We start from the raw sequence: 16,513 nt of genomic DNA on the forward strand, positions 1-16,513 counted from the left end.
AGCAGCCCAGTCCTGCTGGTGATGATGCTGGCTGCTGGACAAGCAGAAAGGGATCTAGATTGGTTGCAAGAGGAAAGGGATTAAAGCTCTCATGCTGTTACATAACTAAAGAAGCTGGTTCTGAAACAGATATCTGTATCTGCAGGGTATTTGGGCTGCAATGGCTTTATTAGCCAGTCACCACGAGCAGCAAGGCAGGCTTAATGCCCATTAAAAAAATATTTTATGCCTGGTATCAGGGAGCTCTGCAGGGCTCAGAAATGGATCAGACATTTCTTCACATAACAAGAAGAGCCGAAGGCAGCATCTGATACTCCACAAAAGGCAACAAACACTATAAACAAGGTACATAAAGCCTCCAGCTTGCAGGCATAAACTGCCCTCTGCCTACAAGAGAGCAGGACCAGGAACGTGTTATTCTTCCCAGCAGGCACCTGTTTCTAAAGCTATCTTCTAAAACAGATTATATCAGCCAGTGTTTGCATCAGGAAAGCAACGGAGAGGACAGCTCACCTGAGCCTGCTGTGACACATCCTACAACAAACTAAACAGCATCAGGAGACAGCGTAATATCCAAAACCACTCACACAAAGAGCAACAGAAACAGAACCCAGAAACTTTGTAACTGTTACTTTTTTAACTTCCACTACGAGAAAAAAAACAACACTGTAGCAAAATATTAAATGGTAAAATCTACAAAAAGAAAGTTACAATATTACATCAGCCCAAACCCGCCAAAACGGAAAGAATCATAACAGATAAAAGTTTTGGAGGAAAAGTGGGTAAAAATAGAAATGCCAGGGTATGACATGCCTGGGAGTTATAGAAAAAGCATCTGGATTGTCCTCAGATCCCCTCCTGACTGCTGTCTAACTCAGTAATCATCCCTCTTGAGCAACGGGGCTGTCTCAAGCACAGCAATGGGGCAATGCTGACTTCTTTTCATCCGATGCCATTTGGGGCAAAGCACCTTCCCAGCCAGGGAACAGCTTGTGCCCTCGGCTGCACAGACCTGGGTGCAGCCTGAGCCTGCCCTTCAGCCCAGGGGACACCAGGGACACACACACGACCTTCTGCTTGTGGCCCTGGGGAAGGACCAACCTCCATCCACACATCAGAGCCACCAAAAAACAGCTCTGAACATCTACACACCGCTGCAACTCACTCCAGGCAGAAGGAAGAGCACAGAAAGCCCCATCTCAGCCTGTCAAGGTTCCAGAAATATCATTTCCACTTTATTTCTGGAGCCTGCCATTTATTGAGCACTGCTAAGGGGTCCCACTTCTCTTCTGCACCCTCTCTCCTTTCACAGTGCAAGGCCTGGCAATGCATCCTCACCACACTACACCACAGAGTGCTGCTCTCTGCAGGGCCACCTGAGCACAATGACAACTTGAAATACTTCTTGAAAAAAAAAAAAAAAAGAAACCAAGAGAGAGAGAAAAAACCTTTTCAACTGAGCACTTTTTATTTTTACAGCAGCTGCAGCCAACTGCCTGGCTCAGTATCTGGTACCTGCCACATATGTGCTTTGCTACAGTGACAGCTACAGAGAAGTATTTGAAAACGTTTAAGCAAAAATGCTTTGTCATTTTGTGAAGCATTAACACTGCTCAACGCTTTTAAAGGACATTGCAACAACTTGGCTGTGGATATAGACTCTCCTGCTTAAATTATGGATTTTATAATGCTCTGTACATCACTTCTGAAATGCACAGACTTTGGAGTGTCTCTCCTCTGCTCACTTCATGGTCCCCAAAGTCTAAACCAGACAGAGTTTTCACAGCTAAGCTGAGGCAGGAGAAAATCCCATTCCATAGAAAGCTGAGGAAAACAAACCCAAGAAGCTGCATGTGAAAATTACATGAAGTCCAAAGCCATCGAGTGTGAGCCTTAGGACAGAGGAACAGTCAGGCAAGTGCACAAATGCTTTCCACGTGTTCTGAGTGGAAAGAAACTGAATTTTTTAAAGTCTAACATGGAAACCGCTTTAAGCAATTTGTCATTTTCAATAGAGGTTCTGCAGTAAATGAGAGATTTCGACAAGTTAAACAACTTCCTACCGGAATGCCTGCATGCAATGTTTAAACTACTTCTCACAGACCCCTTAGAAAAGGAGTATTTCTAATTTTGCCATTCAGGAAGACTTTGAAATGTCACTGCTGTTTGATTTGACCAGTGCAGAGGAAATGCAGAGTTGAGAGAAGGAGAAAACAATGCATTTACCATTCTGTCATTTTTTTTAAACTTGATTCCAAGACAGCTGCTATATGAGCCAGTGCTAAGAAATGCAAATATTGCATCTTTACATCCAAGAGGGGGAAGTTTCAGCCATGTTTCCTGTAAATGTTATACCTTAAAGCATACCTAGGTATAACAAGGCATCAATATGCAATACAAACTGAGGGAGAACTGAGGCTGACATACCTTTTAGCTACACCTGAGCTCAAACAATGTTTTTATGGCAAAAAACATTTGAACATGATCCACTACAATGGACCATAATGCTGAAGTCTCTTCTACATCAGGGATTCTGAAGAGAAATAAGCAATAAATATTCACTGCTGCCTCTGCCACCAGTTCAGACAGCTATCAGCATTCAGCAGTGCTGCTGCTGTGTCCCAGTACTTGAAAGCTCTGTCCTTTGGAGGCCTTGATGAAGTTTTGTTTATCAGTTATTGCTGCTAATGAAAAGCCTTTCCTCAGCCAGAGCTCAGGGAGGAGCAGACTCTGCTTGACAAAGCCCACAGGTTGCTGGAACATACTTGAGGTTTACAAAAATGGAGTAGCTGGCACAGAACAGCATCAAAAGTCACCTATTATTTGGAAAATCTACCTCCATCTGCAACTAATACAGGAAAAGGGGAAGACCAGCTTTAATTAAGTCAGTAAGACTTGTAAAAAAGTCCCTAGCTTTCTGAAGGAAAGTTTTGAACCTTCCTGTTGAGCACACACCCAGGGCCTGGAGGGCAGGAGGTGCTGCAGGCAGCAGAAACACTCTTTTGTCAGAAATCCACCAAGGAATTATTGTATCCAGCACATCCTGAGCCAGGCAGCTGATGGAACCTTCCCTGCCAACTCAACTGCACCGTGGAAAAATGCTTGTACTCCCTGCCAGGGGCAAGATCCCATCCGGGCAGCCGAGTGGGAGAAGAATACAGCAAATAAAAGCTCACTGAAGAGCCACTTGGGAGCCAGGGCTCCCTTGCTTGCTCAGCATCCTCAGGGGGACAGCAGCAGAGCCACCACTGCAGGATGCAGTGCCAACTCACCCACTTGGTCCCGGCACTCAGAGCAGCTCAAAGCACCCCAGTCCCCGGCAGGACACAGCTGAGCTGCACATCAGCTGCACTAAATCAATTGGAAATAGGTTTTGGTTAATCCTCTGCAGCCTTTTAATGTTGGGATTGTGACAACTTGCCCGGGTTTTTAGGCAAACATCAATTTCCACACTGGTTTAGGCAAGCCTCAGTGCTGATTATAGCATCTTTTTACAGACAAGATACAAAAAGCCCTCTGCAATGTGTTACGTTAGCACATGCTTAAATTTAAGTACTCTCATTTTTACTGGGGCTTTTCTCATGTGCAACAATTTCAGCACATCCAAATTTGCCAGTCTGCAATATGACCAAGGTATCCTATCCCAGCTCAGAACTATGTAAAAAAATACCTCTTTGTATTTAGCTCCTGGAAAAACTGATACGTGGGTATTTCTAGCATCAACGAACACAACTGGAAAATTGGCAGCAGAAAACAAAAAGAAATGGAAAGGTTGCCTTGGCTAGTCCCTGGTCCATCTCTTTTGCAGATAAAAATTTCAGCTTTTGACATGTTTCATAAGCACAAATTAAAAAAGATAACAAACTATAGGGCATTTTATGGAAACACTGCTGTGGCAAAGCTCCACCTGAGCAGGACAACCTGGCAATGCAACAAGGGAGCTGTTCCAGCTGAGGCAATTCACTGTTTTAATGAGGATCTGAGAAGCAGCAGAGCCCCGCAGCACAGCAAGAGGGAGCCAAGATTTGTGGGTCCATGCCCTTGTCCCAAACATCCCAACTGAGCCACACAGCCTTTGTGCTTGGCTTTCTCTCCCCACTCATCCCCTGAGCTGTCCATAGCCCTCATTCTTCTGCAAACACCGAGGCAGGGACAAATCTCTCAGGTCCATGCACTGCCTGGCACCAGAGGACCCCAAAGTTATCACTCCTGACAGGCTGACATCACGCATCCAGGTATTCACCACATTTCCCATCCTCACAAAGGAATGACCTCGTGTTAAAGTGCAACTGCCACCTGCCCCTGGAATGAGGGAGCTAAATGCCATTTTCTGGCCTTTAACACGCCAGAGGCCTCTGTGCACGATGAAACTGGGCACCTTTCTGAGACACAGCTCATAGCTGCACTCTGCATCTCCCTCCTGCACGCTCAGAATGACTCACAGGGGCCAGACCAAGGTCTAGATAGCAGCTGCCCCGTGTTTGTCAGGAAAAGGGAACCTGGATCTTTTTCAGCAGCTGCATCACGGAACCTGAAAGCCACTGAGGTCTCATGAGCAAGCCATCTCTCAAAGCTAACATGTTCCTGCAGATGATTTACAGGACAAGTATCATCGAAACAGTTTCACCACAGCAACACCACAATAGTGATTTTCAAAGTTTTTACAGGAACAGAGGCTGCTGGTGCATCTCGTGATGAGATAATGGGCATGGGAACTGTTCTCAGCCAGAATGGTGGTGGTTTCATACTCTTCAGCTTCCAAATAGCTGTGCCAACAATGAATTTTAGCACTTGTGGTGAAACCCATGGCACTGCCTGTTTAGCAACCTGAGCTGCTGAAATCATGGGATTAGTTTCCATTGTAAAGGAAAAATTAAAGAGTGAAGATAAGGACATTCTGGAACTTTTCACTGAAGCACCATTTGACAATAGGGTTGCTAAAGTGAAAAACTCATATATATATTCATATATACACACCTTCACATATTCTCAGAGTCTCACCCAAGAATTCAAGCTGTTTTGATGGGTCACACAGTATTTTCACAAGCTCTTCCTCTTGGACTGGGTGCAGGCTGCGTGTAGATATAAAATTTTCTCCTATACCCCACGGAGCAGCCAACCCTTGGACCAGCACAGCCCTGATATCCTCAGTGCCCATCTGGATTTTGCCCAGAGCAGCTCCACGCCTCCCACAGACAGCCAGAGACAGACAGTGGGGGTTTAATTGCCTCACTCCACCTGGAGCAAACAAAGCTGCCTGCAACATGAGGGATTTATAGACTGTAGCTGAGCCCAGACAAAAATAGCTCCACATGAAATTGGGCGAAAAATCTCAGCATGCCCATATCTCTTCATTAAAAATAAAAATAAAAAAAAAAATAGAAGGAAAGCTGTGGTACAATGTATAAACACATTTGGCAGCTCAGATCTCCACTTGGAAACAGTTTGATTAATAAAAGCAGACTGTAGGTGACAGGGAGGACTCCACAGTGCACACAGACTATACACAAGTTATCAAAACACTATATACCACTGCTAAGCAAGTTTGGTATTTGCACATCAAACAAATACACAGCGTTTGCTGGGGTACCAACCTAACAACAACAAAGCAAGCCATCCCCTCCCAATAAGTAAATAACTTACTGATTTTATTCAGAAACAGCAGATTCTGTGATCCTCAGAGTCCCTGCTGAGCAGTGAACAGAGCCTCTGGACTTGCTCCTGCAGTCAGGCTGTTGCTGCTCCTCTAAACCATCACCAGAGCACATTGAGAAGATATTTTATATTAGTCACTTCATTGCTTAAGGAAAAATGCATACCAGGGGAAAGAGAAGAGCATGATTCTTTGTTTTGCACCAGACTAATCCCTCTTTTGCCCACAGGACAGGGAGAGAACAAAGCCTGGGCTGGACCAGTGGCTGCCAAAGCTCCATCAGGTGTCTTGTCTTTGGTGCTTTCCCCCAGGCAGCAGCACTGCAAAGAGGAGACTCAGCTTGGAGACAGCACTTTCCCCAAATTCAGCCAAACTGCAGATTTCTCACCCTCCAGCTCCCAGGATCAGCTCCCCCAGGGCTCTGCCACACATCCCTCCCTGTCCCTGTGCCATGCAGGGGAGCCATGTGCTGTCCTGGGGCAGCACAAGATATTTTAGGCACTACATCCTAAGAGAATATTCACAGCAAAGCTGTATCACAGAGTCACAGAATGGTTTCAGTTGGAAGGGACCTTAAAGATCATTCAGTTCTGACACCCCCTGCCACTGCAGGGACACCTTCCACTGTCCCAGGCTGCTCCAGAGCTCATCCACCCTTGGCCTTGGGCACTTCCAGGGACCCAGGGACAGCCACAGCTTCTCTGGACATCCTGTGCCAGGGTGGGCAACCTCTCCACCCTCACCAATTCAGCAAAGAACTTCTTTGTATCTTACTAACTCTGCCCTTTTTCAGCTTGAAGTCATTGCCCCTTAGCACACCTTTGTAAAAAGTCCCTCTCCAGCTCTCTTGTGAGGGCTAGAACAAGATGATGGAGTGCTGTGGGACTGGGGACTGTCACAGCTAGAAAGAGCCACGCTCCTGGCTGGTCCTGCAGGAAACACTCAGCCTATTTTTAGAGCCAGCCTCAGCATGAACAACTCCACTAGGGAACAGGGAAACTCTTCCCCAACCCATAGCTTTTGGTATCATTTATGCATTTCCTGCTGCTCTCTCCACTTTGCTCCAGCTATCCCTGGCTTCCCACAGGGCTCCAGAATTGCCCCAAACCTCGGGAACCTCCACCTGTACCCCTGCTGGTAAAATTGCTAATTGGGAGCTCCAGATGAGCCTTTGGGAAAGGAGGAGGATGGGCATGTTCCTTGCTATTTTTAAGAGAAGTCATTTTGCAGTTATTCTGCAGCCCACCTGTCCAGTTCAGCCTGTTTGGGAAGTGACTCTCCTCTCTCATACATCCAAAAACCTCTGAGACATCTGTGTCTGTCATCAGTGTGGTCTAACACCCGCTTGGTGCAGGATCTGAACCACTGGAATAAGACAAGTTGAACATCAAAGTTGGGGTTTTTTTTAAAGTACACAATATCTGCCCAGCTTTGTTTGTGTTGAGGGAGTGGCTGGATTTTAGGCAGCTTCTTTTTCAAAGGCTTTTTGTTAATAACTAAATGAAAAACCCAGAGTTGAGGTTTTCCTCTTAAAAAACAAGCCAGAGATGAAGGATATGAAGAAAGAAGTCAGTCCCTTCCCACTCTAATTGTACTGAGACACTGACTTGAGGGCTCCAAAATTACAGATGTGTAATCCAAGACAATGAACTCTTTACTGAAGGATTAGCAAACCATGCAAAACTGATTCCTTATTCAAATGCCTTGCAATTGTGAGGGCATCGGTTCCACTTTGCAAGTCATCCCAAAGGCTTTGTTTGTTTTGATTTCCTGTCCCATTATGAAGACAGGACACTTTGCATTATTTTCACACAGTGTAGTAAGCATTAATGTTTAGTCTAATAAGGGACAGTTAATGAAATTCAAGACATATTTTTAAACCTTATTTTTTCTTTTAAGTTATTATACAAACCCTCATAACCATAAAAACCAGAACTGTCTTATAGCCAAAAGCCAAGTGTGTAAAAATGTACCCCAAAACATCAGGACCTGAACAAAAAACTGGTTTGCTTCTCCAAGGTCTACTAGAGGCAGTTAAAAAAAAAATCTCCAGGTTTAAATAATATTATTAACACAAAACAGAAATGATGCCAGGGTCAGGGTTGTGGACTAACAGAGAGCATGATGCCATCATCACTGCTTGCAGCAGAGGAATAGTTCTGGAAACCATTTAAAATGTCACAAGAGGAAGCGTGGATGGAGTGTGTGACATTTGGAAACTGAAGGGTGGATCTCAATAAAAATATCCCACGTACCCCATATACCCATGTATCTCAGGAGCCATACTGCTCCTGCAGGGCCAAAGGAGATGCTGGCCCACCTATTTGGTTCAGAAGGAAAAGCAAAAAATTAAAATTAAGAGGAAAAAAAAAATAAATGTCCCAATCTGCCAACGTATAAGTGCAATGCAAAAGCTGCCAAACTGCTCTGGAAGCAGGCAGCCTCTTCCACAGCTCTCTCTCAGATCAGCAGATAAAGTCTGGATGATAGCCTAGGCTCATGTGTGTTTCCCAACACCAGATCCCTGCAGGAAGCCCCAAATTTAGTCCCCAAAGGCACTGATGCTGTGGGTCTCTCTGTGCTGCCAGCTCCCAGCCCCTGCCTGTCAAACCAACACCGAGGCAAACTGCACGGGACCAGAACACAAACTGAGAAACAAAACACCAAGTTTTGTCCAGAGAGACAGGGAAAACGATGACAGCAGTGAAAACGATGCTTCTGCAGGAGCTGGTGCTGCAGGCTCAGCAGAGCTGTCACTCAGCACTGAGGAGCTGCTGCTGCTCCATCCTGCAGGAGATGCAGGGGAGCCGAGAGCATCTTCAGGGATCACAGGGGGGATGACCCAGCCCTGAGCCCTTGGTGCAAAAAGTCACTTCATACCCGTTTTCTAAAAGGCAAAAATAACTCTTTTCCACAGCTGAGCTGGAGAAAAACTCTGGAGAAATATGGACCAGGAGGATCTGCATTTTGCTGCTGCAGGAAGGAGCTCAGACAGGATGCAGAAGTTTGAGTACCAGCCCTCCAAGTACCACTGAGTGCCCACAGCAAGGATCCCTACACCTTCAACTAACATTTTGCCTCAAATTCTTCATAGTCCTTCTATAAATTCACGGCACTTGCTCTTACAGAACCACTACTCTGAGCTTTTCAGCAAGAAATTTAAGTCACTTACAGCACACAAAGATCAAAACCAAATGCCTTGATTTACAAGTTTCAGTCAAAGTCAGAGGAAGTGTGAAAAAAGAAAAAAACAAACACCTGAAATAACTAGCAGGCATAGTTCGTGTCTGGAGCTAAGTAAAGGAATGCAAATAAAAAACTTGGCCAATTATTTTTAAAACCTCCGGAGAGGTCCCAAAGATCCTGTCCTTGCCCACAGCCCAGACCCTGCTAATGCAAGAGAAAAAAGCCCTTGAGGCAGCAGCATCTTCTCAGCTTCCACATTACTTCAAACTGAGCCATGCTGAAACCTAATGAGCGAGGACTCAAATCATCAGTTCTGCACAGCCACAAAAGTGCTGCTCTGAATATCTTTACACCTTAATGCAGCTGTCCTGGGGCAAATGTTTCCCTGTGCACTACACTGCCAAAGGAGCAAGTGCTGCTTCTCAGGCATCAGATCAAGAGATACAGAAACAGCCAGAAGAGATGCATGAATGATCACAGCCTGAGCTGAACCAGAAGAAAATGACAATCCCAAACCCAGGAATGCAAGGAGCTACTGCTGGTTTGGCTTTCACACCTGTTAAAAAGAAGTTCTTACATTTCTAACATGGAAGATGAATCCTAAATTTCATGATAGCAGGTCAATAATTCACTCATGCAGGAGTTGTAACTCAGTCTTAAAAACATGGAACAACATGCAGGATGGTGTTAACATCTTAATTTTGCAGCGGTGTTGAATGACTGCTCATAATTAGACCATAATTGTGATTTAATTGCTCTGTGATCTGACTGGCCATAAACAGGGAGCCAGGAGTCCCATCTCAATAGGTGGAAAGATTAACTTTATTGTGGAAAACATAACCCCCTTTCATGCCATGAAAAGTATCACATCAACTCCTGGAAATTTTTATAACAGGCTCGATGTGACTCTTGGGCTCTCTTGTCCATCTCTGGGGTGCTAGTCCATGGCTGGAGAGGATGGATGACTGCTTTGCCTCAAGCAGGATCAACTTCTGAATGCTGGCAAGTTCTACACTGTAAATTCAGGCACAGCAAAGATAAGGTCTTCCTCAAGGCAGTATTTTAATACAAGATATACAAATTTCATGACTACTAAGTGCAGCACTTCTTTAAAGAAAAAAGACTACTGATTTATAGCAAAATATGCTCCAAGTGAGAGAAAAAGTGACTCTGCCTTTTTTTATTTTATATTTCATTCACGACTACTCCAATTGTCAGAGTTGAAAACAGGCCTTATGAATCTAGGATACAAGAACACCTCTGAGATTTTCGGATGGCAACACTTCTTTCTCTCCACTTGAAACCCACCTGAGTCTGAAAAGAATTTGGGTCAGATGGAAAAATGACTGAGACAATTCACTGTGCAAGTGACTGGCACTGAGCTGCAGAGACTGAAGGAAAACACTTTTTGGAGCTGCAGCAAGACCCTGCAGAGATAAACTGGGACCAGCAAGAGCTCACTCTCTAAACAGCCTCTCCCTTTGCTGGCCCAGCACATCAGCACCAAGCTCTGCTCCACACTCACTGCTGGGCTTCTGCAGAGCCAGGCATGGGCAGGTGGTGTGGGATACTCAGCATCACCACTCACAAAGTGACTCTCTGCTTCCTTGTGTGTGCCAAACCACCAAACATGCAGCAATTTAAAGATTTTCCTTACTTCTTTTTCTTTTTTTTTTTTTTTTGTTTCACCAAAAAATCCCAAAATAACAAACAGAAATTATCTCACAAGCTCACTCAGGAAAATAATAGGAATATACTCAAATACCAGCTCACACAAACTTTTTGAAAGGAGCTGGTTTTGTCCACACTAATATATGTAACTGAGTTTAACATCTCATGTACAGCAGATGCCAGCCTGACATTGAAGCATTGAGTCACTGCACTGTATTGCAGAATTTATCTTAGGGTCAAGTTAATGTTTGAAAAGAAACAAATGCAGCTGATAGCACTGGGTAAACAGTGACTGTTTCTGCTTGGGATCACGCCTGCTCCTGTCTGCCTTGTACAGGGCAAAAAAAAACCCACAAGCACACTCGATCCCTCCCTACCGTGGGACCATCCCAGCTGCAAAGTCCTATCAAAATTATTAATTGCATAAACTGCTCTCTGCACCTCCTGGCTTCAAAGCAATAGGTCATTAGGAGCTTGAGATTCTGAGACTTTTTTAGGGAAGCAAAGCATTGAAATGAGAACTGAAAAACCAATTTAATTTACAAGCATATTAACTCTGACAGTTTCCCATACCAAGCATCTGGCTTGGTGTGGTTTGGCACAAGTCATCGAAACAAGGAGCCTTAAAAAAGACTGGAAATCTCTCTGAATGTGCCCATCTCTCACCGAGGGAGAATGAAAATCCAGATCCCCTGCCTCAAATAAAACATGGTCCTTTTTTTACAAGTACAGTCTTAATTCTTCCCTTTTGGAGGATGGCACAACAAACTTCTATTGTGCTGGACTCTGTTAATCAAGATCCATGAGAAGAAATGGTGTGCCTGATTTTACAACTGATCTATCCAATGCAATCAATTATCAGTTTATCAAAGTGAGATATTTTGACAAATGTGAAATGTATTCAAGGAAGCTACAAATTCACAGTACAGCTGGGAAATCACTACATTAAGGCAATGCCAGCTTTACACTAGAATATGTGACCACTGCTCCTATAATTCAATCTATTAATTCCATACTCTCTGACCAAGTAATAATAAAAATGCATTTATTAACTCCACAGAAGTTAATCACCAATTTCATCAGAACTTAGACACATATGTAAGATGGAAACAGTCAGTCATAAAAGCACTACATGTTAACTGAAGTTTTTTCACACATTTGACAGTTCTGAAAGTTACTAAGATACATGGCAGCAAGATTCAAGATTCTTCCTCTCTCTGCCCCAAAACAGGCAACTATAATGGCACAGCTTTATTCTCAAATGTCAAAGCAAAAAAGGGAGCATAAGGGGAAAAGGAAGGGAAAGCTCCATTCAAGTTCTTTAACCTTCTTCACTCTTCCTCCCAGGGTAAGCAAAGGACCAAGAAATCCCATATGTCCAGTATTAAACACCAGTATTTCCATTAAGAGATTTCATAGAGGTTCCTCCTTTTTGCACTTATTTTTTAAACTTACCACTCACAAAAGCAAGAAGAAAATGTTGTACGTGAACCTGTAATTTTACATACTCTGGTTTAATGATAAAGTCCATGCACAGCCTATTCAACCTACATTTCCATCCTAGTCTCTTTCACCAACAGCAAGGTCAGAACCGTTATTTTCCTGCTCATGCTTGCAAAGGAGTGACTTATAGTAAATTTCCTGTTTTTCCAGCCTTGTAAATGTCATACAAAACAGACAGGCAATAAAATGTATACATTTCCAGGCTAATATTGCCCCAGCACTTCAGCACCAATCAGTTAGAAACTACAAACTCGGAGGAGGAAAATCATAGTTAAAAACTTGTTTACAATCTTATCTGCACACTCCTTGGCTGTCTGCTCTAGTGCCACACTTTTCCTGTTGATTGACAGTTGCCATTGCCATAATCAGATTTTTAATCAACACAGAAGTAATGAATTTTAATTAAAATACTCTCCTTTTCTATGCTTATAATTCTGATACATGAGGGAGATCCCTGCTTTGCACAGAGCAGCGTGCAGATGCCAGGCTACCATTGACAGGTTTTCCAGACCACAAAAATGTTTAGAGATTTAAAAACCAAATATTTATTTATATTCCACATTCTTGGCTAATAAACTATTTCTTAAAAATATGGAGAAAGAAAAAAAAAAAAAAAAGAAACTACAATCCCACAGTAACCAAGGGCTTGGTTCTCAGCTCTAGATGGGAATAGTCCAAGGTTTAAGTGCCTGCCCTGACTTACAACCCTTTTGAACCCTTTTCTCCCACTTTCCAGGTAAACCCAACCAACACACTAAAACTCAGCTCTCTGCCCGTTCTTTTGACCATATCCTGGAGCAGAGACACATTTACCACCAAGTTCTGCCATGTGCAGTTTATTCCCAGGACATGTTTTATTTATACTAACTCATGTTTCCAAAACAGCAAAAAGTTTGATCACAAATTGTTTGGTTGGGAAGGGTTTTACACACACCTTCCTTCCACAAACACAGATCACATTGCAACACCACAAGCTGTACTTTAATACTTCTGCTAAAACAATCAGTATGTAAAAAAACCTCTGCCTAATTTCCTCATACTTTTCTTCATGCTTTTCTCCCCCTCCTGCTTGGGCAGGGAAACCAGCAGGCTGAGTTTCCCTCACCACTTCCCAGTGGAGTGAAGGCAGCAGGGAAAACAGGCATTTTTTTAAGAAAAACTGGGTATTTTGGAAGTTTGACAGCGTTTGCTGGAATGTTGCTGCTGAGTCCTGCAAGGGACTAACAAATCGCTGTGCTTTGGTGGCTCAGCTCCGGGCAGGTGGTGGAGGGCAGTGCTCAGCCTCAGCTCCTCTCCGACTCCATCGCTGTCATCTGCTCGCTCCGGAGGTTCCAGGGATGAAACAAGTGCCTGCAGCCCTTCATCTCAGCTCACCCGTGAGCCCAGGGACAAGACTTCAGGTGACAGTCCTGCCAGCTGGCCAGAAATTCTGTCTGCAGCTACCAGCTGGGTTGAACGAAGTACAGGGAAAAAAACCCCTCGCACCACAAGCCAGAGCGAAACCCCCACCTTTAGGATGCACACGTCTGGATGACAAACTTTCCCCTAAGGAATCTCTCGGGCAACACGAAGAAAACTTCCCTTCCTTCCTGCACTTGGAGCTGACCTCGGGGAGCTCCTGCAGCTCTCACAGCTCCGGCTGTCCAGCTGCAGTCCTGCTCCTCCTGGTCCAACCAGCCTCGGTGGCTGCCGCAGCACCAACAGCTTTTTGGCACTACATTGAAGTCCTGTCCTGGAAATCACAAACCCATTAGCCAGGCCTGTTAGCTAACCTGTTGAGCGACTGTGGAGTGTACACGGATGTGGAGTGGCATCTTTTAAATCCAGCATGGGAGCACTCTTCCTATCCTCTTCCTCAGCCAAACAGGAGAGCTACCTATCTGTTCCTTCCCCTGTGCGCTGCAGGGCTGGCAGCACGGATGTGCCCTCACCTAGGGTAAACCAGGGGGAAGAAAGGTAAATCCGAGTAGCCTTTCAGCCAGAGAGGGAAGATGCAGGAGGGTCCAAGCTTTTTCTTCCCACGCTGGCAGCCGGCAAACACACGCTGCACTTTCGGAACAAGCTCAGCAGCTCCAAAGGATGCTCAGCTGCTGGAGGAGGGGATCCCTCCCCATTCCCCCAGCAGTGAAGCTCCCTCAGCCTCTCCAAGGGTCAGCCGGACACCGAGCTCCCCCGGACAAGCGCGGGGTTCCCGCAGGGAGCGCCGGCAGCTCCGCGGCGCCTTTGGGAAAGTCTCACGCAATTGCTCGCTGCGCTTAGCGCAGGGCAGGGACTGCGGGGCGGCTGCAGCCGGCTCCGGACGAGGAGGTGCCTGTGCATCAGTGCCCTCGCAGAAGCTGCGCACACGCGTGGGTGCACCGGCACCCGCGGCTCCGTCCGCCCCGAGGGGCTGATGCTCGCCACCCCCGGCCACCCAGCGCCGCGGGTCCCCCCTCGTCCCCCTCGCACCTTGTCGGACGGCTTTCACCACGACGGGGTCCTTGCAGCTCCGGATCACTTCCAGCACGTCGTAGCGCGGCAGCCCCGACACGCGGACCCCCTGCACCTCCAGCAGCAGCTCGCCCTCGCTCAGCGCCGCCTCGCCGTCCCCCGCCGCCGCGCCCGCGTACGGGAACTCGCCGTGCTCCGCGCCGCCGAGCAGGGCGAAGCCCAGCTGCCCGCCGGGCCCGCGGGTCAGCGCGCACTGCCGCACCCGGCTGGACCAGTGGTTCTTCTTCTGCACGACCCGCGACATGGCGCTGCGCGTCCCTCCGCGCCCGCGGAGCGCGCTCGGCAGGTGCGCAGGGGGCGCGGACCCGCCGCCCGCTCAGGCCATCACCGCCCGCACGGCTCCGCGCCCGCGGAGGGCGCGCACCGCCCCCCGCCCGCCCCTCCGCGCCGTCCCTTCTCCCCTCTTATTAAGAAAAAAAAAAAATTAAAATTAAAAATTATTCAAAAGCGCCGAAAAAGCAAATCCGGCAGCCGCGCGGTGTTGCCGCCCCCTCTCCGCGGGCGCTGCGCGGGGCGCGGAGCCTTTGGGGCGATACAAAGCGGCGTTTGTTTTGTTCCAGTTCGGTCCGTCCCGCTCCGCCGCGCTCCGCGCCGCCGGCGCAGGCGCCCTGGCACGGCCCGCCCCGGCACGGCCCGGCCCCCGCCCGCTCCCCGCCCCCGGCACGGCCCGGCCGGCGGCCCCGGCTCCGCCCGCTCCCGCGCACAACTTCCCCGCGGGGGGAAGCGGCCGCCGGGCCCCTCGGGCCGCGCCGAGGGGGAGCCCCCCGCCTGGAATCCTCGTTCTCCGAGCCGGGCCGGAGCGCGGGTGCTCTGCCCCGCGCCCCCGGGGATGCTCATATTGCAGGGGACGGCAGATCTTTGCTTTCCCGAGAGGATTTCTAGGATTTTCCCAGTTGCAAACCACTTCTTACCTGCGCTTTCCAGGTGGTTGTTACAGGAGAGGACGCAAATACAAATCCCGAGGAGAAACTTGCACAAGCCCATCATTAAAATGGTATCAAAGTGCTTGCGCGAGGCTGAGTGAGTCTCTCCTACTCTTAGTTCTGCACTCCGGTTTTTGATTGAGTGCTCGAATTTGAGACATTAATAATGTTTTCACATTGTCCTGTCCTCGTTGTTTAGAAGCTGGGACAGACTAATAGCGAGGTCTGGCTGCTGGAGAAAGGGATGGGCATCCATTTGTTTGTCCTTCGCCAAAACTCTTCAAAGTTACCCAGAACTGGTGCAAAACTCAAAACGGGAAAGTAAGAGTGCACGTACCAGCTGTCCCTTCCAGGTCATGCTCCATGCTTCCAAACCTGAAAGCCAGGCCTCATTTCCAGCAGTCTTATGCATGACCGAACCCCTTCCAGCGCGGAATTCACTTGTCAGACGTGTGCGTGCCCTATTTTGCCGCTAATCGGGACTGAGGAGTGACACAGGGAAACAAAGAGTCTGGTCTGGCTGCCTGTGCTGCACTGATGTGTGCTCAGACAGCACAGCCCGCAGACTTTCACTGCTGCCCGCCTCGCTCTTTCATCGCTCATCCCCCCAGCCGAGCGTGTCCCGCGGAGATCCGGGATGCGGGAGGGGCGGCAGGCTCGGGGAGCATCGCTGCGTGGGGAAACAGCTCAGCCTAACATCGTCTGATGCTGGCCCAGCTGATCAGCCGGCTCAGCGCACAGAGCTCAGAGGTGACCGGGATTCTTTCCCTGCCCTCGCACCTGTCCCGGATGGAGCTGGGACGCCTGTGCTTCCCTCACCTCCTGCATTCCATGCTCCTTTCCCCAGCTGCAATCCCTCATCTGGCTGTCCTGTAGAACTCCATCGCTGCGGACGCTGCTCTGCCGCCGCGGGAGCGCAGTCCCCGGCCCGAGTGGCGCAGCCACATCCCGGCACGGGAATGGAAGGCTCGGCCAGTGTCACACAGCACAGCAGTGACCCCGCTCCATCCCCTGTGCCTCAGGCACCTCTGCCCACGGGAAGCAGATGGGATTACAGAGCTCAGGAAAGTCCTTCCAACCGAGAGGC

General features: G+C 47.6%; 1 protein-coding gene across 21 annotated transcripts in view; it reads right to left on the minus strand.

Annotated features, from left to right (window-relative positions):
* The window catches only part of MAGI1 (membrane associated guanylate kinase, WW and PDZ domain containing 1), a 332,629-nt gene extending 317,882 nt beyond the window's left edge, over nt 1-14,747 (minus strand). For all 21 annotated transcript variants that reach the window (XM_021551117.2, XM_021551108.2, XM_021551098.2 and 18 more), the window contains exon 1: nt 14,462-14,747. In XM_021551117.2, the coding sequence (XP_021406792.1) occupies nt 14,462-14,747 (286 nt within the window). The remainder of the gene's footprint in view (nt 1-14,461) is intronic.
* Between the last annotated feature and the right edge of the window lie 1,766 nt (nt 14,748-16,513).

This window comes from Lonchura striata, chromosome 12 (assembly GCF_046129695.1).
Source record: "Lonchura striata isolate bLonStr1 chromosome 12, bLonStr1.mat, whole genome shotgun sequence".
Taxonomy (NCBI): domain Eukaryota; kingdom Metazoa; phylum Chordata; class Aves; order Passeriformes; family Estrildidae; genus Lonchura; species Lonchura striata.